General features: G+C 41.3%; 1 protein-coding gene across 4 annotated transcripts in view; it reads left to right on the top strand.

The window, feature by feature from the left end:
- The window catches only part of SH3RF3 (SH3 domain containing ring finger 3), a 405318-nt gene that overhangs the window by 339910 nt on the left and 40945 nt on the right, over window positions 1-24463 (top strand). For all 4 annotated transcript variants that reach the window (XM_066577431.1, XM_066577438.1, XM_066577455.1 and 1 more), the window contains 2 exons: window positions 3173-3282; window positions 12129-12299. In XM_066577431.1, the coding sequence (XP_066433528.1) occupies window positions 3173-3282; window positions 12129-12299 (281 nt within the window). The remainder of the gene's footprint in view (window positions 1-3172; window positions 3283-12128; window positions 12300-24463) is intronic.

The raw sequence follows: 24463 nt of genomic DNA, 5'->3' as shown, positions 1-24463 counted from the left end.
ATATTTTTGATTTTTCTTTAATATTGGGCAATCTCTTTGAAATAGATCATACTGTGCTGTAATGAAGTCCTATTAGTATGAAGGATAGGGATGTGATAGCCTCTCACTAATAGTAATAAAAAGGAGTATGGTTGCTATATGATTAGATATAGGCCATATACAACTCCAATTCCAAAAAAGTTGGGACACTGTGTAAAATGTAAAGAAATGTAAAGAAAAAAATACTGCAATGATTTGGAAATCTCATATAACCACATTTTATGCACAGTAGAACAGAGAACACACATCGGAAGGTGAAAGTGAGACATTTTTCTATTTCATTTAAAGAACTTAAGTCATTTAGAAACTGATGGTAGCAACACATCTCACAAAAGTTGGAACAGTGCCATCTAGCATTCCCTCTTCTTTTTACAACAATCTGTAAACATCTGGGAAGTGAGGAGACCAATTGCTGGAGTTTTGGAGAGGAATGTTGTCTCACTCTTGTCTGATGTAGGATTCTAGCTGCTCAACAGTTCTGGGTCTTTGCCAAATTTTCATTTCCTAATGCTGCAAATATTCTCTATTGGTGGAATTCCTGGACTGTAGGAAGGCCAGTTCAGTACCCAGGCTCTTTGGCAAAGCCATGCTGTGGTGAGGTGTAGTATGTGCTTTAACATTGTCTTGCTGAAATATGCAAGGCCTTCCCAGAAAGAGACAGTGTGTGGATGGCAGTATATGTTGTCCTAAAACTGTTATATACTGCTCAACATTGAAAGTGGCTTTCAAGAGATGCAAATTTTTGAACTGTGCGCCAACAAGCTGGATGGTCCCTCTCCTCTTGAGTCTGCAGGACACAGTATCCATTTTTCCACAAGAATTTCAAATTTTGATTCATCTGACCACATAACAATTTTGCATTTTACCTCAGTCATTTTAAATGAGATTTGGCCCAGAGAAGACGCCGGCATTTCTGGATTGTGTTGATATATGGCTTTGTTTTTGCCTGTTACAGTTTTAACTTGCATTTGTGGATTGCATAGCAAACTGTATTCACTCACAATGATTTCTGGAAGTATTCCTGAGCCCATGCAGTGAATTGCATTACATAATCAAGTGCGTTTTAAATAAAGTGCCACCTGAGTGTCTGTAGATCTCGAGCATCTAATATTGAACGTCACCCTTGTCCCTTATACGCATGAGTTTCTCCAGATTCTTTGAATCTTTTGATGATATCATGTACTGTAGATGGTGGGAGATTCAAAGTCTTCCCAATTATATGCTAAGGAGCATTTTTCTTCAATTGTTCCAAAATATTTAGATGCAGTTTTTCACAGTTTGGTGAACCTCTGGCCATCTTCGCTTCTGAGAGACTCTGTCTCTCTAACATGCTCTTTTTATACACAGTTGTATAACTCAGTAGACATTTGATCCTCCAGCTATTTTTCATTAGTACCACTTAGTTTTACAGATTTGTGTTAGATGTGATGCCATCTATTTCTAAATTAGTAAATTTTTTAAAAATAAGTATCTCAACTTTTTTAGAATTTTTTGTCGTACCGACAGTCATTCCATGCAGCTGTAATAGTGCAGTATTAATGGTGCATGATACTTCTGCCATATCACTATATGCCTCCAGCTTCATATGAACACTTAGAGAGGATTATTTTTTGTCAGGTTTCCTATGAATCCATCTGTAAAAAAATAGTGATTGCAGGTTTTTGCAGGTACAAGGGGAAAATATTTACATACAGACAGCACCCAATGGAGCCAGTATGGTAGTAAATAAAAGCCACACACCTATGTATTATGGAGCTGTACGATCTTTGCGCACTGCCATACCAGCTCATGTGTGCATGAGCCATTATTTGTCCTTTAAAGTGAATCAGTCAGTCATGTTTTCCCACATATACCAACACTAATCTGTAGATGGGGCATATTTAGACAAACCAAACCATATATTTTTCATTGCCTGTACATCCATGGCACTGAAATCCCAATTTACATGCTGTATGCTATTTAGGAACAAACTGTCTGGGAGTGCATCGGGTGCAGTGGGCGCTGTGAAGGGAGAAGCCATCTGCAGCGTAGAATGCTTTCTCCTTCACAGTGGTCAGGGATGGTGGCATATCAGTGAGACGGGAGAGAAATAAAACACCAGGGGTGGTGGAACACATTGGGGGCACAGAGCTATTAAAAATACATGATATATAATAGAAACACGTCTTAATAAATTGTTATATGGCAACAAAACAGTTGTTTCTGCAGCTGTTCTATAGAGCACAGTGCAGACACAGCTGGAGCGCCCTCTTCTGCTATGCAATGAGGTGAAGATGGATTTTATAACCCTGTCTTTTGCAAAAATGCTTAGAATTGTCTATAGTGTACATTAAAAAAGTGCAGTTACTCTTTAAGGATCACTGTGCTGTCTACCAGTCCTTCTGTTTCAGCCATGTCCATTGGCAATTGATTGACATCTCCAGCTCCCATGCGTTTCAGACTCAGTACAAGACATCAGTCAATTGCCAAGGTTGAGGCAGAAAGTGGGAAAAGGAGCCTGGACAATTCTTTTAAGGAGTGAATCACCCATTAGACGGGTAGCTCTTAATTAGCATATTGTGCAGAGTGTTTGTAAATGGTGATTTCAGGGCCATAGAAGTACAAACCATAAGGCTGCCTGTCCACGGGCGTCGCAATATCCCATGGCAGGAGCCGCCGCCCAGGAGCAGGACCCAGCACATGGATCTCTGCGGTGAGCCTATCTGACAGATAGGCTGACCGTGGAGAATCGCGTCAATTTGCAGCATGCTGCGATTTGTCGCCCGTGAGCGGAGAATTGCTATGATTCTCGGCTTGTGGACAGGGGGGCTGCGCTTTTCATAACAACGCTATGGAAAGCTTGCACTGCATTCCCCGTGGCTGGATTATCGTCATGGGGAACGCAGTGCAAAAACGCTCGTGGACAGGCAGCCTAAAGGAAAAGATATGGTTCAGTCTATCTTTATTTTCCCCATCAATGGTTATTATTGGTAGATGCAGAAAAGGTGACAGATTACCTTTAAAATCGCTTACTTTTTCTTCTTATACATAAGGCAATGTTCATGAATATACAGATGTCATAATAGAGCCTCCGCTTACCTGTTCTAATAGTATCCTTCCTGCTAATGTCATCCCTTATGTTCTTTTTCTGCAGGACTCTTCTACATTTGGCACTGCGGCTGCTGCTAGTGCGGCTAGTCCCAAAGCTAGCACACTCAATGGAGAACAAGCAAATTCACCAAAAGCTCAATTACCTCTTAATGTGTAAGTTAAAATATCATAATGCCTCCATGTTTACGCATTCTACTCTGCAGCATAAGTGGGTTTAAAAATATATAAATTGGAAAACTGTTTTTTATCTACTGCACTTTCTATAGATGCTGACTAATTGCGCTTAAGCACTTAACAATTGGCAAATGATGATTTTTATACCTGCATAAAATTAACTAAAAGCGAAAAATTGTTGGCTGTGTTTAATCTGAACAATTATTGCTCATTTTCGCACGATTCAACCATTATTTGAATGAGAATCATTCCGTGTAAAAAAGCCCCTAGATGTGGGCTTTTTGACACTTTCTTGGACATCATTCCTACATGCAGTGATGCCAACAGGCAGCCCTGTTTGTCTGGCAATTCTTTTCTAAAAAGTAAAACCTGATATTAAAAACACCATTTGCTACTATAAACCACCAAAATACTCCTATTTGTGCGCTTAACACCAAGTAACAATCCCCTCAGTATAAACCTCCATATAACTACACCCCAAATATAAACACTGAACATATGTTTAAATGCCTATCAGATTTATTTATCATCAATATTGAACAATCTTATAAGTGGAATAACATACTGATACTGGTAGATGGGCATATGTTAACAATTAACCTCCGTGCATATTACATGACTCATATGTAAATGGCATATTACAAAACTAAGATATCACAATACAACATAATGTTACATAAACCGCCAATTAGTTATTACCCTGACGCGCGGGATGCTTCCTCTGGGAACTATTTACACATTTCTGTCATATTTTCAGGGACTTGAAATTTTCCCTAAATGTTTTATAGCTTTATGGCTCCATTATTAACACATCTGTAAGAGGTTTTTTTCAGAACATAAAACCAGATTTCTCTGCTTTTATAATACTGTATGCCCCATTGTAAGATGAACTAAGACATTTCTTACATATGTATACAAGTATGAATCACGGTCTTAGCAAAACATACATCAAATGTGTTTTTCCTACAGTAAATGATTATTAATTAGAGAATATACTGCGTTTTGTATTTAATTGAGAAATGTAGATTATAATAGTCTTTATGAAATCAAGTACATTTTTCACCCTCAAGACTAGGGATCGACAGGGAAATGTATGCAGAGTCTTATTTATATGTATTGTGTAGTGTTGCTATACTACCTTATTTTGACCTCCTGCAGTGCAATAAAGTTGTCACTAACTCCTTCAACTTAGGGTTCTTCAGACAGGCGTATTTTCTGTCCATATTCAGTCTATATTTTTTACTGACAATATGAAAAGCACACAGAGCCATTAAATTAAATTAATGTATTCAGACGGCCACTTTTTATGCAGACCAATGTTGATTGTAAAAATAATTGCGACATGTTCTATTTTAGTCCATATTCACGCACCAAAATCACCCATCAAAGGCTATGGGTGCTTAAAATTGCAGTGAACACACATTAACATCCGTGTTCACTATATTTTTTTTTTTTTGCACCCTGTTTTTTTTTAGCAAAACAGACATTCCTTGGGCCTTCTTGCATTTTTTGCGCACATGAAAAACAGATGAGACGTAGATGTAAAAAAAAGCACCAAAAATACGAGCACACACAGTATAAATGGTGCATTTTTCATGGCACAAAATTGCATATGCTTGTGTAAGCCAAAATGCTCAATCTGTCCCAGGCTAAATAGCAAAGCTGACAAATGAGCCAGTGTGAAAGCTGAAATTGTACAGTTGTGGCGTTTCTGGTGCTAAGTTTGGAGCCGTGGGTGTAGTAATTGTGCAGGTCCAGAGAGCTGTCAGAGGTCGGCATCGGTAGGTCTTAGTTTGCGGTACAAAGCAGGAGGCAGCTATCGTAGTCAGGAGAAAAGCCAGAGGTCGGTATCAGTAGGTCTCAGTTTACAGTACAATAGTCAGAAGGAAAGCCAGAGGTCGGTATCAGTAGGTCTCAGTTTGCAGTACAAAGGGGGAGGTTGGCATCATAGTCAGGAGGAAAGTCAGAGGTCAGTATCAGTAGGTCTCACTTTGCGGTACAATGGAGAAGGCAGGTATTATAGTTAGGAGGAAAGCCAGAGGTCAGTATTGGTAGGTCTCAGTTGAGTTTTTCAGAGGAGCAGGCAGGAGAGGAGCTTGACTAAGACTGTGTAGCACAATAATCACACGTTGAGGGAGTGGCAGGGCCATGCTTTTATTGTGAGCCTAATCAGGAACAGAGGCGGGGTCAGGACTGGGGCTGGGTTTGCAGGATTTCTGAACAAGGCAAACAGTCATGCAGGGAACCTGTCCAAGGGCTGGATGTCTCAGATCGAGAGCTACAGACTGGAGTACAGGAGGTCCTGGGTTTAACCCCTGACAACAGTAAAATGTCAATATTTACAGATGATACAAAACTATGTAAAGTAGTTAACACAAGAGACGACAGAATGCAGTTGTAAGAGGATGTGAATAGGTTGGGAGCTTCGGCAGAAAACTGGGAAATGAAGTTTAACACTGATGAATGTAAGGTTCTGTACTTGGACAAAGGAAATACATGTCACAATTACACACGTTTCAAGCTTGAAAAAGACTCCATAGGAGTTGAAACGTTGCTGTCCTATTTTGTATGGATTAAATAAAAACAACTGTCTTTGGAAGTCTGTGGTGCTGCTCCGTTTCTCTACAACTAAATTAATAAATGGAATAGATAGACTACAATACCCAGAGAGGTTATCAGAATGGGGCTATTTAGTTTAGAAAGTAGAGGGCGACCTAACAACTGTGTAGAAATATATCAGGGGACACTACAGAGATCTCTCCATGATCTATTTATACCCAGGACTGTATTACTATGTTAAAACTTGTATAAGTGCATATGATTTGTTTGCCTGCTAGAGATGAGCGAGCACCAAAATGCTCGGGTGCTCGTTACTCGAGTCGAACTTTCAGTGATGCTCAAGAGTTCGTTTCGAGTAACGAACCCCATTGAAGTCAATGGGCGACTCGAGCATTTTTGTATATCGCCGATGCTCACTAAGGTTTTCATTTGTGAAAACCTGGGAAATTCAAGAAAGTGATGGGAACAATACAGAAACGGATAGGGCAGGCGAGGGGCTACATGTTGGGCTGCATCTCAAGTTCCCAGGTCACACTATTAAGCCACAATAGTGGCAAGAGTGAGACACCCCCCCCCCTTGTCAGCATAAAGATCGTTCTCCTCTGCCACAGCTGTAACAGCTGTGGCAGAGAAGAACGATGTTAGCCTATTGAATTTAATGGAGCCGGCAATACAGCTGGCTCCATTGAAAGCAATGGGCTGCCGGCGATCGCGGGATGAATTGTCGGGAAGGGCTTAAATATATAAGCTCTTCCCTGCAATTCATCCAGAAATGTGTAAAAATTAAAAAAAAATATACTCACCTTGTCCCGGCAGAACGATGTTAGCCCATTGAATTCAATGGAGCCGGCAATACAGCTGGCTCCATTGAAAGCAATGGGCTGCCGGCGATCGTGGGATGAATTGTCGGGAAGGGGTTAAATATATAAGCCCTTCCCTGCAATTCATCCAGAAATGTGTAAAAATAAAAAATATATATATACTCACCTTGTCCCGGCAGAACGAATAGTGGCAAGAGTGAGACACACCCCCCCCCCCCCCCCCCCACTGTCAGCATAAAGATCGTTCTCCTCTGCCACAGCTGTAACAGCTGTGGCAGAGAAGAACGATGTTAGCCTATTGAATTTAATGGAGCCGGCAATACAGCTGGCTCCATTGAAAGCAATGGGCTGCCGGCGATCGCGGGATGAATTGTCGGGAAGGGCTTAAATATATAAGCTCTTCCCTGCAATTCATCCAGAAATGTGTAAAAATTTAAAAAAAATATACTCACCTTGTCCCGGCAGAACGATGTTAGCCCATTGAATTCAATGGAGCCGGCAATACAGCTGGCTCCATTGAAAGCAATGGGCTGCCGGCGATCGTGGGATGAATTGTCGGGAAGGGGTTAAATATATAAGCCCTTCCCTGCAATTCATCCAGAAATGTGTAAAAATAAAAAATATATATATACTCACCTGGTCCCGGCAGACGGAGTTCAGCGCGGCCAGCGGCAGTCCTCCTGAACTGCTCTGAACAGCTGTGAGTAGTATTCAGCAGCCGGGGATTTAAAATCCCCGCCTGTTGAATGAGCTGCCTCTAATTGGTCACAGCCTGACCAATCAGAGGCAGATTCCACTCACACACCCATTCATGAATTTATGAATGGGTGAGTGACTGCTGCCTCTCATCTGATTGGTCCCGCTGAGCCAATCAGAGGCAGCAGTCACACAAAGTGATACTTTCTGCAACCTCCTGCTGACTATAGTCATCCTTCCATTTGGCTCTGTCTATAACCATTTAACATATAAAGTTTGATATTAGTCAGATAATGGTCTGGACTCAATGGAATATATTGCCATGTGACTCACAAGCAGTCGCTTGTCTTGGTGCCTGCTAACCTATGCATGATAATGATTGGGTGGCGAAGGGCCTTAGTTGGTGGAGTGCCAGGAACATTTGAAAAATAGGTCGTCCAAAGGTGGGCAGTGCCATTACTATGACCAACACTTCTTTTATTATAACCATAAATTAATTTTCACAGTTTTTCCCTATCACTATACACAGTGTATGCATTCCTTTCTGCAGATATTGCTGTTTTAGGATACTTCAATAAGGAAAATGGGCCTTCAGGAACGTATGAAATATATTTTTGATGATTTGTTTTTCTATAATCACACCTTTTGTTGTTATAGTCTTTGTAAAATGAAACAATGTAATATTTGCTATCTTTAATGCTGCAGTTGGAACACTAGGGTTATAATAGTGAGAAATAGCAGAGCTTTCTTCTTTTATGTACTGGAACATGTGTGACTTGTTATCAGCATCTATTCACACAGGAGAGAACTAACGTGAAGGATTTCATTATACTATGGTGTAGGATAGTAACATAATTAAGATGGCAGTATGAGATAGTAAAGAAAATGAATGGTATCTAATAAGACTGCTCATGTGTGAAAAATGGATGAGGGTACTTAAGTTGGAATAAGCAACAGCAAAAAAGGACACAGGGCTGAGATACTGTATATAATCAACTCCATTGTCTTCTTTAATTCATTTAACCCCTCTACAATAATGCAGCATGACAGAATGATGACATAAATAAACATAGATTGCCTATAAAAAGGATTTCTCCTCCCCAGACTTTATCATTTTTCATTGTGTAACAACATTGGCTTTTTGTTAATAATTATGAAAAAAAGAATATTTAACGTCAAAGATAAAATTAATCTGTGCAGAGTGTTCTACATTTTCCGGGTACATTCACACTGGGGGGTAATTGGGCTGCAGAGAACCAAACCATAACTGCAATGCAGCAAACGTCGCATCCTACTAGTACTGTAAACCTGTATTAAATACAAGACCATAAAATGCAGAACTACTCACCTGTTACCCATCAAATGATCACTGACACAGACAGCTGGCTTTAGTGTCTTGGAGATTCCTTGTATGCAGTCATGCAGTTTGAAGCCATTATAGTGTAAATGAGGCAAAAGAATGAAAAAGAATAGATCAACTGCAAATCTACCTAGAGCAGGCCATCCTCAAAATGAGGGCGATTGTACAAGGAGGACAAAAGTTTGGTACCTTGTTAGCCAGTAGAGCAAAATGTGATTGTTCTCAGTAAGAGAAACCGAGTAATCTTGCAGATATGATACCTTTTAATGGCTAACAAAAATACATGATGTTATAGCGAGCTTTCAAACCTTCCTCAGGCTTAATTGAATAGATCTGAAGAAGCATATATATGTTTTATGGTCTGTAAATTGGTGTTAGGGGGTCATCAGGCCTGTGTGTTATCTCTGCTAAAGATTGCTCATATTCTCCAATGCTGCATGAAGCCTCTTGAGATGTTAATGCCTCTCTTGAGAGTGTCAAAGATGGTTATAAACTTGTACTCACAAATTCTTCTATGACTATAACTTTGAGGCTCGAAAGCTCGCTATAACATCCTGTCTTTTTGTTAGCTATTAAAAGGTACCATATCTACAAGATTATTTGATTTCTCGCAGGCCGGTGGCACACGAACGGTCGGATTCCGCCTGTGGAAGCCTATAGCAGAATCTGGCCTCATCCCAGTTTGCACGTGCTCTTATTTTTTGTACTTCAGTTAGTCCAGAAGGCTCACCGTAGGGACAGGTGCAGTACAGATTTTTTTTCAAATGTATTTTCCTCCAGTTACAGAAATCGCAATTCGATTCCGCAAGTGTGTAGGAACAAGCCCTTTTACATAGCATGTGACAAATGGTATTTGCCGAGCTGATTCCGCAATGCAAATTCATTCATATGCCATCGGCCTTAGGGAGAAAAGTTGCATTGTGCAAGGAGGGGATGCCTATTCTGAGCTCACTCAGAAGCTTTTGCGGTTGTCATGGGAGAGATTATGCATATAAGACCATTTTCGCACAACAGTATTCTGATTAGTATTTTGCATCAGTATTTGTAAGCCAAACCAAAGAGTGACTCCAATTAACAAAAAAACGAGCAGATCTTTCCATTATGCATTTTCACTGCAAGTTCCATTGCTTGGTTTTGGCTTACAAATACTGAACCAAAATATTGCAGTGTAAAAGTGCCTTAATAGTTGTGCGTTTACATTACAAATTGCGTCTTTATGGGAAAGCAGCAAGCAGAAAGCTAGTCTCATAACATCTCAGCTACAGTTTTCAATAAAACATATGGCATAGTGAAGTCAAGTGGTGAAAATTATATGATCTGATGATATCAAAATTGGGCAATATACAGCAATGTAGGTGATAAAAAAAGCAAAAAAAATAAAATAAAACTACAATGCTTTATTCACTGCAAGCTAAACGTTGCACAAAACCAAAACTACATCATTCCTACCATGAAGCTAGCGGTGATAGCATCATGCTGTTTGAGTGCTTCTATGCACTGAGCCCTGGATGGCTTGTAAAAGTAGGCAGTAAAATCAATACTGTGAAATTCTGAAAGTAAACCTGCTGCAGCCCGCAGAAGAATCAGGAAAGGTGAATGCAGGTGAAATGGACTAGAAATTAGGCTGCTATACATCTGTAATGCAGACCAGTGCCCCGGCCTGACCGTGCGTCTTCTGACTCAGACTCTGAGCATCATAGATTTCTATGATTCTCAGAGCTCGGGTCAGGAGATTCGCTGTCAGGCCGGGAAACTTGTCCGTATGACAGACAGGATATATATGATGCTCGGAGTTCAGCTCAGGAGACCCGTTTTCAGGCCGAGACACTCACCTGTATTACAGACACATAAATGGAATACACTTGTGTGTATCGCTTATAGGGGTGGATAACAAGATTCACGTCCCCTTTGTTTTCCACATACATAAACATAAATAACAGAAATATAACAGAAATTGGAAGATTTTTCCTAGCAAGATGAACTCAATGAATCAAATCAATTTTTTTTTAAATGCTAAGTTTATATCTGGACCTTGATCCAATTAAGAATATGTAGCTTAATTTGAGGGTGTGTTCAGATTTTGTAGCCACCTCAGGTGGCCCCAGCTATACCTTGTGCATATCAGTGTGGTCCTAAGGGCTTATTCACACGAGCCATTTTCACGGACGGACGATATACACTACCATCCGATGCATTGGATTCCAATGCATCAGATTACACAGGCGTAAAAGTGCCCGACTGGCAAATAAAGCGCCGGGCAGCAAAGATCATCCTGGAATTATCTTTGTGCCGGAATACGTCAGCTGCTATGACAGTGAGCAGAGAAGGGTGGTGGGAGTTTAGCAGTCACGCCCCCTTCTCTCCTGCTCTCTGGCTGTTTGCTATGGTGAGGGGCGGAGCTAAGCTCCACCTCCTCCCATTGCTGGCAAAGAGCAGGGAGGGATGGTTGCTTAGCCCCACCCCATCCCACCCACTCCCATTGCAAACAGCCTAAGGGAAGGAAAGAGGAGGCGGCTCGGTGGCAACAGCATTTGAACGGGCTCATGTAAAACCGCTTAGGTGGGAAAGAACCCTGAAATTGAGTGCAGATTAAAACCAGATTGATTGTAAATGAATGTCTGGTACTGGGACTTGTTATTTGTATAGCACCAACGTATTCGGCAACGCTTTCAGGTAATTTATTTGTAACCCCCATTACTCATTTGCCTTTTACTTAGCATGTAGCGAATGGTATTTGCCGTGCAGATTCCACAATGCAAACCCATTCATGTGCCATCGGCCTTACGGAGAACAAATTCTGTTCCTATGCAGACTCCCTGAGCTCTCCTCTTAAAGGGGTTGTATCAAGATAACTTTCCTGATCGGTAACTACAGATGCTTAGAGGGGCCATTGATCTTGAACAGGGGATTACCTGTAGTCACTCTGAACTCCCTAATGAGGTATGTATATATATATATATATATATATATATATATATATATTTAAATGGGTTTTCTTAACTAGGCAGTCTCTTTAAAACACTTGTTATGGGGGTATAGGCTTTGTACAGGGAATCACCAGGTTATATCCCTGGAGTAATCATCAGTAGCAACCAATGATATGTTGCAGGTGATATTTCCAAACCAGGTACCAGAATCAATTAACAGAACCATAGTCACTCATGGCTGCTAAGACCAATGATTGCCCATTGCCCGCTCTTAGGAACCTTTTGTGAATCTCAGAAGACCACTTTAATGGAAGTTTTTCCCTTCTCCTTTGTCAGAGTCCATTGACTAAGACCATGTAAACATGATATACATTAAGCAATATGAATTACAATGCATTTTTTTCAAAGCACTACATTTTGTGTGAATTCCGATATTGAATTGATGTTATTTTCTTTCTGCAGGTATTTAGCCCTGTATGCCTACAAGCCACAAAAGAATGATGAGCTGGAACTGCGGAAAGGAGAGATGTACAGAGTCACAGAAAAATGCCAAGATGGTTGGTTTAAAGGCACATCCCTCCGCACCGGGGGATCAGGAGTTTTTCCTGGCAATTATGTTACTCCAGTTTCCAGGTAATTTGCCTAACAGTATTCCCATGTACGACTAAAGTATCTGATAATGGTTGAAGAATCTGAAATATGTCTCTGCCAATCATATGTATATTCATGATAACTGAACCCAAACAAAGGCTGTGTAGCAAACCTCTAGCATGACAATCCTAGATTTCAGGTTTTCTGCTATCCCAGAAAGCCTGCCCATGTCCCAAAGTATCAACCAGATCCCAGCACGGCACTATCATAGTGACCGGTCAGGCCGTGCCGAGATTAATTAAAAAACTGGGACCACAGTTTGGCAGCTATTAGCAGTATACTTGGCCAATGAGCAGAAATTGCAGTATTTGTCCCCATGCTGTATCCAGTACATAATATCACAGTACAAATATATGTCACTAGTAGGACACAGACTACGATCTGTGATCACCTTAGTACCGGCTTTAATGTTGTTGTTTAATGGCTATACACACTGCTGACATCTAAAATTGCCACCCTCCAGATCAAAATTGTCTGCTGTAGACATATAGGTAATAACCAAGACACAGATTCATAATTACTCGTCCCCAACCCCCCCACACACTGCCTGCAACTAGTATTTCCTTGAAGTAATGCAAGATACATAAAGTTATTGTTAATGTGTAAGTAAATATGTATATAGTGAACATGTTAATATATGTATGTATATGTGTATATGTATGTGTGAATATATGTAGCGAGTGTCAGCATGTATATACTACCAGTCAAATGTTATAGAACACCTCACCTTTTCCAGTAATTTTGACATTAACAAAATTGAAGTCCAACAAATAACGTTAAATGGTTCAAAGGTTCAAAAGTAAGTTAAAAACATGAAAATAATATGAAATTTTAACCTGAAACACAACATTAGTCTGAATTTATGATTTTAACCAAAGGGTTTTTTTTCAGGGAACACATCAAGGACAGCTGCTCTGCAGCACAGAAAGCAAATTATGGTTGGAAATTGGCTGCAAACTATTCCTACAGGTGTCTCAACTTTTGTAGATTACTTTCAAACCCTCTGATTGTATATTACCAGTGTTGGAACAGGGTACATTACCTCACCATCTGGAGCAGAATTGTGACAGTTTTACCCTTCAGGACAGAGCACATCACTATGATAATGGCAAGAAAAAGGCAATTAACCAAAAAAGACAGATAATTACAACCCTTAGGGCTTAAACAGACGAACGTGTTTGCGAAGGTTTTTGTGCATGTAAAATTCACACCTGTAAAACATGACGAAGCAAAAACATTGATTTCAATGGATTTGTTCTCACAAGTGTGTTTCTCAAGCACAAATCCTGTGTGTGAGAAAACATAGGCCTTGCCTTATATTTCCCAGTGTTACGCACAAAGCTGCCATAGAAGTGTATGACAGCTTAAAAAAAGGAGGAGGAGACAGTTACTCTGAGTGAAATGCGGAGGTAAAAAAGACAGTTGGCCCTAATTTGGCTTTAAATAGCCATTGTATTCCACGGAAAGGGAGTAACGCGTGAACTGGCATTTCGAGCACAAATACTACAGTACTATACGCTAGCACACGCATATCAGCCAGAGTATTGCCATCTCAAAACCTAGTTCATGTGCAAACATTCTCCGTTGTGGGGAATGTATTTACGCATACACTCGTCTGTTTAAGCCCTTAGAAGTACTTCTAGGTTATGTCAGAATTACTTAAGAAAACAAGAAGAAGGCGGTAGGCTTCAAAGAATGGAATAACCTGCACAGTCTTCAAATTTAAACTCATTGAGCTTATTTGGGATGAACTAGAGTCTGGACAGAAGGGTGAAAGCAAAGCAAACTACAAGTGCAGCACATTTGTGGGAATTTCTGCAAGAATATTAGGGAGAAATTTCTGAGCGATATCTGAATTCAATTCTAGAACGAATGTCTTGATTGTATCAGCTAGAGGTGGATACTTGGAAGAATCAAAAATCTAGACTTAATTAGGTGAACAAGTTATTCAATTATTTTTATTCATCTTATTTATCCTATGCTTTCAATTCAAAGTACGTATAAAACCTTAAACTGTTTAAACATCAATAAAAACTGGAAAAAATGATGTGTTCTAAAACCTTTGACCAGGTTGTGTATATGAGTGCATGTATGTAGTGAGAGTATATATCATAGTAAGGGCCAGTTCAGACCTGCATTTTAGGGCTTTTTCAGAAACTGACTGATTTTAAAGTGTATACCCATGTTCCATCTGTATATATTGCATGTGTGCACTTGTTACTTTTGTGAGACAACCGTTTTCCTTTTCATATTCAAAAAATCAGAAGGTGGCCCAATTTTTTCCAACATTGCTTAACAGTGATCAGTTAAAAATGGAGTGCACATGAATGTTTTCCACCTGCACTCCTTTCTTTGGCTTGCATGGATGATCATTTTCAGTTATGGACAGCCTATGGATGTCAAAATAGCCCATGTGAATAAAGGCCCATTTAGACAGGATGAAGATTGAGTATTGTTGCTTCACAGCTGGGCAGCTGCAGGAAATTTCTCTCCTCGCTCTCCCCCGCCCCTCTCTATTTACTTAACGATTATCGTTAAGGATTTTAAGCTGCATAAAATTCTGAACAATGATCATTCAGTGTAAATAGCAGCCGTTCAGTACTGAACCGCCGCTATGTTAAGTGAATGCAGAGGGGTGGGGGAGCGCGAGGAGACAAATCTCTTGCAGCTGCCCCGCTGTGAAGCAACGATACTCGCTCCTGTGCAAAAGCACGTAAGCGTGTACTTGCGCGACAAGTGTTGGGCATCATTTGCCTGACATTCGTCCCATCTAGATGAGCCTTAAGTCCTTAATTGGGACTTTAGACTTTATTTACACAATTGTAGTCTTAGTTGTTGGGAATGCTGTAAATTAAGGAACAAAAATAAAATTCTGAACAATGATCATTCAGTGTAAATAGCAGCCCTTCAGTACTGAACGGCCACTATGTTAAGTGAATGCAGAGGGGTGGGGGAGCACGAGGAGAGAAATCTCTTGCAGCTGCCCCGCTGTGAAGCAACGATACTCGCTCCTGTGCAAAAGCACGTGAGCGTGTACTTGTGGGACAAGTGTTGGGCATTATTTGCCCGACATTCGTCCCATCTAGATGATCCTTAAGTCCTTAATTGGGACTTTAGACTTTATTCACACATTTGTACTCTTAGTTGTTGAGAATGCTGTAAATTAAGGTACAAAAATAAAACTGCTTCCACTTATGGTATGAAATATACTGAATGATCACTCCATTAGGAGCAATTGGTGCGTGACATCTTGGGATCGGTAACACAGTACCACGTGATGGCTGTATCATGATCTGCTTTCAGATAATGTGCAGACCTCTCATCTGTGCAGGAAAAGGCAACATTTGACAATCAAAAGTAAACAGGATGACTTGAGTGACTTTAACCGCGGGCAGATTGTTGGTGTCCGGATTTCTGAAACAGTTGCACTTTTTGGCTGTTCCCAAACCAGAGTAGGAAGAGTATACATAGACTGGTTGAATCATGGACAGATATCTGACAGAAGATCACACAGTGGCAGGCCAAATGTGCTAAATCCTAGTGCCGAGCTTTGGATGGCACGTCGGGTATCTCAGCAATGATGTGCCACAGTGAACCAACTGAACCAGCAGTACAACAACAGGGAAGTTAGACAAACTTCTATAATGACCACGCAGTGTACTTTGCATCGACTGGGGTTCAATAGCCGAAGACTAACAAATGTGCCCTTGATGATCCTCTATCATTGCCAATAAAACCTCAGATGGGCCCAGGAAAGGCTTAGGAGTCCAGGCGTTACCTCACCCTCTGACTGTGCAAGGTTCTCATTCAGCTCCAGATCTCAGTGGTGCCCGCTCTGCCAATCTCAAGGGAGGTCATAATTGAGAATGATCTTGCTTCCGTTCTCTACTGTTAGGCCACAATGAATTTAAAGGCTGTCTGCTGGTGTGTACATGAACATTGCAACAGTTTCACACATTCATGAAAAATCATTGATTACAAGACAACCTCCTAATACAGTACCTAAAAAGAGAAAATTAAATTAATACCAGCTGCAAGCTGGCGTCGATTTGCACAATAATTTTCAGCAAGTTATAGTAAATTTGTTAGTCCATGGAGGCCCCAACTCTTCCAACAAACCCTGCTCAAATTTCTTGTTACATTTAAAAAGTTCAAAGAGAAGCACAAAACAGCAAAAAGTCGCAAAGTCTTACACACATTGTTTACCATAATTTGTGACTTTTTTGGTATGCTGATCCTGCAGTCGTTCTCTCTTCCATGTATCCTCTACTTCTTGATAACCTAAATAGGATGAATACAGGACTACACTGGGGTTGTTTGTAGACTGCATACACAAAACGGTTGGAGATTTTAACTCAGGACTACATGTAAATGTGCTTAATTTTTCACTTTAGATGCATTGGAGAGATAAACTCCCCGTAACTGCATGTTATAGAACAATTATCTTCACATTTATTGTAATCTAGTTTTAAATCATAAAAAAAAGTGGAAAAGTAAAAACTCCACATAGTTGCTTCCATCTGTTTCAGCAGTGTTTTAATTAAAATATTTAGTTTTTCAATTAATTTATGTTTTTAATTATAGAACCAAGGGGCAGTTAGGTTGTATGCACTGTATATGTTAGATACATCACTATAAACGCATTATTTCTGGGGGAAAACAGATTTTGCAGAGCCTCTTATGGAGTATGTGTGACCCAAAACACCCTCTGCGGTGCTGTGAAAAATATTTCCATTTTTTAGACAAAGTTTAATAAAGGGTCTTTTCTGTCTGAAATGAATTGAACTCTCGGATAAACAGACGCAAATGTTTTCTTTATTTTTATATGACCTTTGTACAAAGGGTGAAGGGTTAATCTGGTTTTCTGTCAACATTTTAGCAGTTATAGCGTAATAACTTTATGCTGTTTAAAATTCTATTTTTTTTTGCTGCTTACTGTATATAGCACCAACACATCAGCAGGAACTGCTGTACAAACATTGGGGGAAATTTACTAAACTCAGCATCTCCGATGCCAGGCTACGTATGCCAGACGCATGCTTCTTCATGTATTGAGCGCAACCTGTCTCCTTCGTGCGCCTTCTCAGAAGTGTATGCCAGGTCTGACCTGGACTACATTTCTGGTATAATTGATAATTCTGGCGTATATTGTACGTAAAAGTGTTGGTCCAGGGCGGCCATGCCCCTCCCACTTTTTGGAAAAAGAGGAGAAGTAACAAATTTCTATGCAAATAACTATTTGCGCAAAAATTGTGACTTTTTTTAATGCCGGAAAGGGGCGTAAAACCTTTTAGAAATGTGCCCCTCTGTTTGGTGTTCTCTTCTGATATGTTTCCTATATGCAAACACCGCATGCTTTAGGTTTGGATTATTTTTTCTGGCATTTTCCCGTAGGCTTCACTGTAGGGAAAAAAAGCCCCAATCCAAAACTGCACGTGTGTATAAAAGGTTTTGTAAAATTTATGAGACTTTTTTTTTAAGAGCCTCATAAAATGGGAGGAATTTGTTAGGCATCTGTGGAAGAATTTTGGTTAAAAAAAATAAGCTGCAAATTTTGGTTTTACACGAACATTTGCAATTTTATTCCTTTTTGAAGCTTTTGTTTTTATTGCCTGCTAGAGAAAGCCTGGCATTCTGTTGGAGCTGTGTGCTCCTATTGGTACACTATTAGTGTATCTTGACGCCACCAGGAAGTCATGGTGGAGTCAAGATACACATGGGGGTAGCGCCCCCTGAACATGGTTGGCTGGACATGTGCGCATCGTGTAGGTCCTGGAAGGCACTAACGATTGGCAGCTGTGGAGCCCCGATGCCTTAGGAGCAGTGAGAGCTCATTAGCACCAAGAGGCGCTGCCCGGAAGAAATGTGAGGGCAGCTTCGGAGCCCCGGTGCCTTAGAAGCGGTGAGCGCTCATCACCACCGAGGAACTGCCTGGAACGAGATGTGAGAGGCGGGACCCAGCTTACACAAGCGCTGGCTGCCCTCATTGGCAGCGCTGAGCGGCCATGAGGGAACATTGAGGCGCTGGGCAGCAGGCTGTTCCGATGGAGGCGAACCACAAGCGCACCCAGCGCCAACATCAGGGTGAGCAGCGGAGCACCAGTCAGCCAGCACAGATGCTTCAAAAGCTAGCTGCTGGGATGCAGCAGTGAGGCGGGAGCCGGGAACGGGCAGTCCGCTTACAGTGATTGCTGCAGCCTACACATTGCTTAATGGCTGCCTTGCAGCCTTAGCCTCACAGTTAGTTCGCTTTTTAGCCTTACATTATAACATGTAAATGCTGCCATGTAACAACAGTTACATGCCAGCATTGACAGCTCATAATGTAAGGTTAAGAACCGAAGTAACCGTGAGGCTAAGGCTGCTGGGCAGCCATTAAGCAATGTGCAGTGTGCAGCTCAGACCTTTGTGCCTTCACCCTATCGGTAGCTGGGTTTGTGAGAGGGGCGTTCCTCCTGTCAAACCCCTAGCTTCCGGTGGCGTCAAGGTACAGTAATACCTATTGGTACTTGTATTGATATTTTTTCCATTTTTTGTTGCACTTACCGCGGTTCTGAATAGTGGGTAGGACCTAGTAGGAGGGGTGTGACCTCCCATGACCTGGCAAATTTGCTATAATTTAGGCCAGAAAGTGGTAAAAATTATAGCGGAATTCTATGCCAGCTCACATCTATAGCCAGATCTAGAGCATTTTCTGTCAAGTGTGACCGACACTGACTGACTGGGATCATGCACCACAGGGTATAGTTTACCATCTGTTTCCATTCTATGAATAGAGAACTAGGCGGGGCGGATTCAGTTTTATTTGGGAGGGGAAAAGCTTCAGGCTAGGACTACACAGCGACATTAGCCACGACAAGGCTTGTACAGTGAAACATCATTATGTAGCCCTGCGGCCTCACGCTCTCCTCAAGGTCAATGGGATCATGGTGCAACCTGCAGATTGCAAGAAAAACAACCGAGGTTGGATTTTTGGGATTTCTCTATTGCCACACACTCAAAATACTCTATAATTCTCTCCAGACACAGTAGTATCTCTTCCCCCTACTCATAGTATATACTCTTCCAGTATACTCCCTTTGTGGATCCTAATTGGGAATCGCAGAAATAAGGTCACTGTTAAAATATAACTTTTAATGGTTATACATTAAAATAACTCGCCAAAAAGACAAAACACATATAAAGACAACCCACATAGCTATGGTTAATAATAGGACTCCATAGCACATGGGAGAATGCTCATAGAAGTGTTGAGCTCAATCTTTTACTTGATAGTGGTTATCATTGTTTGGGGTACAATTCTAGTATTGTGTATTTTTTCTTACAGTGTTCACCCAGCAGAATAAATAGTGCATTACTTTAATACATTGTCCAATTACAAATGCTGCAATACCAGATATGTTTTTTTTAATGTAAAAAATGGGCAAAGGAGTCCCAGGTGACTTTGACTCTCAAAAATACACTTTCCTCATTGAAGTCATTCAAAGAAGAAGTCCCTCAGTCAGGCTTCTGGGTACTTGCTACTGTATTACTCTGGCTGAAATATTAATATAGAGTACTCTATAGGAAGCGGTGGAAAGGATGGCCGTCTGCATAATAGGTCACAAGACTTTATGCCCCCCCCACCTTCTATGTCAGCTAATTAGCTTCTGCACTGCCCAAAGGAGTGTACAGTGGAAGTAGATCTCATGGCACTTGCTCAAGTACTTCCTGCATGATGTCATCTTGCATTACATCCTGGCTCCACCCAGTGTCAATTTGCTATTGCTAAGACACACCCACCGATGTCTGAAACCTCTGATGTACGGATAGCTCTGCCTCTAAATACTACAATAAACAAATAAAGTTGAATGCCATTCTACATCCCAGGGGATCCATCCAGGCAGGGCAGGGGGTAAAAAAGCTGTTGGGGCAGCAAAAGGACCTAATACTTATATCCTAACTAAAAGACTATTGTTTCAGGTATTGGAAATCTCATGCAAAATCCAAGCATTTATGTAGATTGAGTGTTGCGTCCATATGTTGTGGCCTTTTCATCTTTCGTAAAGGACACTATGGATGTCCTTAGTATGCCCAGGTGTGGAGGAAACTTTAAAACTACATTCCTTTCAACGTTATTGTGGATTGTCTGCATGGACGATAATCGCAGAATCTGCCATTCAATTCCGGTCGTGTGAAACCAGCCTAAACAACTCTTACAATTAGTCAATGTCCATGGTCACCATATTGATCAAGTCTAGATGTAAGGCAAGACCTTATCATTCAGATTAAGCACTTTAGAAAAAAGACAGTCAAGAGCATAGATCCACCTTCTTTCTTCTTCAACAGCCTTAATTTATCTCCTCTTTTCCTCAACTCAGGTGCATGATCAATGACACTAAATATCAATTGATTCATTGAGTGATCAATTGACTTTGTACAGATAATGCTTTTATATTTCACTATCCATGAACATATTTATATAGGGGTTTTGCCAAGCTAAATTGAACCACAAGGCAAATCATGTAAATTACATAACTAGAAGCACAAGTGTACCTCAGTAGCAACCATGGATGCTGTATGGATGAATAAAACTGTCGCCTCTTAAGATGTTATTACAGCAAAAACAGATTCAACTTGAAAAATTTCCTATCTTTGTAGGGGACCAATATCCGATCTCACCAACTTATTCTTTGTCTACCAAATAGCCCAACTTGTGAAGGCCTGCCATGTTTTTTTTGCATATTAAGTCGTGCCTATGGCAATCACTACTGTTAAAAAAAAGTAGTAAAAAGAGTAAAAAAAAAATTAAAAGTTTAAAAAACTCCTTTTCCAATTTTTAACAAAACATATTTGGTATAACATCGTCTTTAATTGGACAGTGTGTTAAAATACACAGGGTGTCTACAGGTACTATTTAGTGGGCACCACTTAGGCCTCATGTCCACAGGATCGCACGTTTTCCAAGTGTGAAATCCTGCAGCGGTTTCCACCCGTGCCCGCAGCCATGAGGCCTAAAAAGACATTTTTTACCTGTCCGGCTGCAGTGTGGGTCTTCTCCATCGCGGCCGGATCTTCTTTCTTCTGCACAGTGAATGCGTCTGTGCGCACCAGATGGCGTGCTGGGTGCATGCACAGTGATTTTTTTTTTTAAATCTCCTGCTTTCACGCAGATCTGTGGCACGTCCAAAGTGGCAGCTGCGGGGGTACCGAGGATCGGACGGCTTCCATTGATTTCAATGGAAGCCATCCCTGTGGGAATCCAGAGAAAATGGGGCATGCTGCAATTTTTTTCCTGCTTGTGCAATCTGCACGCTGCGAAAAAGTGACATCCGCATGATTTTAATTGTTTTGCGGATGTCTATGCATCCCTATGGGCAGTTTGATTTGTGGATCTCCTGCGCGGGTGACCCGCAAATCAAATCTGCTCGTGGACATTGGGACTTATACATATAAATTCAGCATAGATAGGTGCTAAGAAATCCAGGCATGCATTATCAAATATCAATTGTAACATAGAAAAAGAAAGAGATGCATGCATAAGCAGATTAAACAAAGTTTATTATTTAATCCAGAAGAGAAAAGATCACTATATAGAAAACACACATTAAAACCATTTCAAAAGTTGTATGTCAACTACACAACCTAAAATGGGACAGTAATGGGCGTGCATCACATAAATAGACTGATATTACTCTACTCCATGACAAAGGTCTAATCAAGATGCATAGTCAGAAACTAATTCAATTTCATATAATCACAGCCAGCTGATCATGGAGAAGTATGGGTAATATGGACAAATACAGCATTTAGCTATATTTCTCCATGATCAGCTGGCTGTGATTATATGAAATTGAATTAGTTTCTGACTATGTATCTTGATCAGACCTTTGTTGTTGGGTAGAGTAATATCAATCTATTTATGTGATGCACGCCCATTACTGTCCCATTTTAGGTTGTATGCTTGACATACACTTTTTTAATGGTTTTAGGGTGGGTTCACACGATCATATGCACACACAAAAACATGCTTGTATTTACAATACATTTCCTATGGTGTGTGCACATGTCCGTACTTTGCAGGTGTGTGCCTGCAAAGATAGGACATGCGTGCATCATTGGGAATGCACGCATTGTTTTCAATGGAGCGCGGCTGCTGCCGGCGGCTTCATTGGAAAAAATGCTCTGCCGGCACCCCTGCATTCTTTTTCAGGGAAGGGCTTTACCTATAAGCCTGATCCAATCCCAATCAGAGCTACCAGCAGGCGGGGATTTTAAATCCCCGGCTGCTGATAGCTGAGAACTACAGAGCCCGCAACAGCGGCAAAAGTCGCGGCTGAGCCCCAGCAGGTGATTATTTTTTTTTTTTCACACTTTTTAAAATGGCTTTTCAGGGAGGGCTTATGAAGCCCCTCCCTGAAAAGCCATTGACGGCTGCCGGGGCACAGCGGCGACTTCTACCGCTGTCCCCAGCTCTGTAGCACTGCTGAACTATCAGCAGGCGGGGATTTAAAATCCCCTCCTGCTGGTAGCTCTGATTGGGATTGGCTGAAGCGCTCAGCCAATCCTAATCAGAGCTACCAGCAGGCGGGGATTTTAAATCCTTGGCTGTTGATAGCTAAGATCTACAGAGCCGGGGACAGCCAGGAGAAGACGCTGCTGAGCCCGGCAGCTGAAGAAAGGTGAGTATTTATTTATTTTTTACACTATTTTAAATGGCTTATGAAGCCCTTCCCTGAAAAGCCATTGACAGGATGCCGGCAGCAGGATTCTCTATCGCAACTGTCATGTGTGGCAGCTGCGGTAGAGAATTGAAGAATTCCTCTGCTGCATCTGTCACAGATGTGGCAGATGTAGCCGCAGGGAATTCTTTTAACTAGCGGGGGTGAAGGAAACATCTGCCACATGCGACAGATGTGTTCTTCATGCCCGCGGGGGTCACGGCAGCGGCGGAGAGGTAAGTTGTTTTTTTTTAACACTAAAATGTTTCTTTTTCAGGGAAGGGCTTATATGTAAAGCCCTTCCTTGAAAAAGAATGCAGGGGTGCCAGCAGACCATTGTTTTCAATGGAGCCGCCGGCAGCAGCTGCGGCTCCATTGACAACAAGCACGCAGCTGTGTTCACGTGCGTTTTTGCTTGTACCTAGGTGCGCACGTATGTACGCACCTAAGTACGCACAAAAACACGCCCGTGAGAACGCACCCTTAATGTGTTTTTTCTATATAGTGATCTTTTCTCTTTTGGATTAAATAATAAACAGAATTGTATAGAAAGACTAGTGCGCCAATCCGTTTATGCATGCATCTCTCTCTGTGTTACAAAATACACAGGGTGAACAATGTCAGAAAAAAAAGCACAATACTAGAAGTGTACCCCAAACAATGATAAACACAATATACTACCAAGATACATCAGCTTGCCTCCTGTTACATTATTCTTTTCCAACCTCATGGTTACAAATGATTGGTTGGCAAAATGTAACAATGTCTGTGCCAGTGGCTGGCTCAAGAAGAGGGACTAACTCCTGGTGCCAAGTACGCATCCATAGAGCACCTGTATTGTGCTTCTCACATTGGTATGATTAGCATGTTCTAACAGCATAACATTATTTACATTAACATTGATGGGAAAACTCTATTGACATGTAATATATAATTGCATCGACTGATAATTCCTTTTGATAAACTACAATATCACCTTTAGGGCTCTTTCACATGGGTGCTGCGATTTTTGTCCGACCGTTTCACGGCCATAGTGCAACCGAAAATCGCATGTGAACGAGAGGCAGTCGTGACCAAGTCACGGCTGCATCTCCCATCTATGTGCCCTGTCACACAGCAGAGTGCGGCGTGTATACACTGCACTTGGAATACCGTCGGGCGGAGGGAGAGAGTTTAGCTCTGCTAAACACACTCCCCTCTCTCCACCCCTTGCTGGTTGTATGCAATGGGAGGGGGGTGGGACGGGGCGGGAGCTAGTGTACTAATCTCCCACCCCCTCCCTTTGCCAACAGCTAGAGAGGGGGAGGGAGTTTAGCAGAACTTCTGCTAAACTCCCTCCCACCTCCCTTTTTTGGCAGCTCCCATAGGAGTCTATGGGACTGGGCGCCGGCAAATGATAGTTCCAGAACTAAGTTTTCAGGCCAGCGTAAAAATGCACTGTAAAAA

This window comes from Eleutherodactylus coqui, chromosome 1 (genome assembly GCF_035609145.1).
Source record: "Eleutherodactylus coqui strain aEleCoq1 chromosome 1, aEleCoq1.hap1, whole genome shotgun sequence".
Taxonomy (NCBI): domain Eukaryota; kingdom Metazoa; phylum Chordata; class Amphibia; order Anura; family Eleutherodactylidae; genus Eleutherodactylus; species Eleutherodactylus coqui.
Note: the sequence above shows the minus strand (reverse complement) of the source record. Positions and strands in the feature narration are given on the sequence as shown.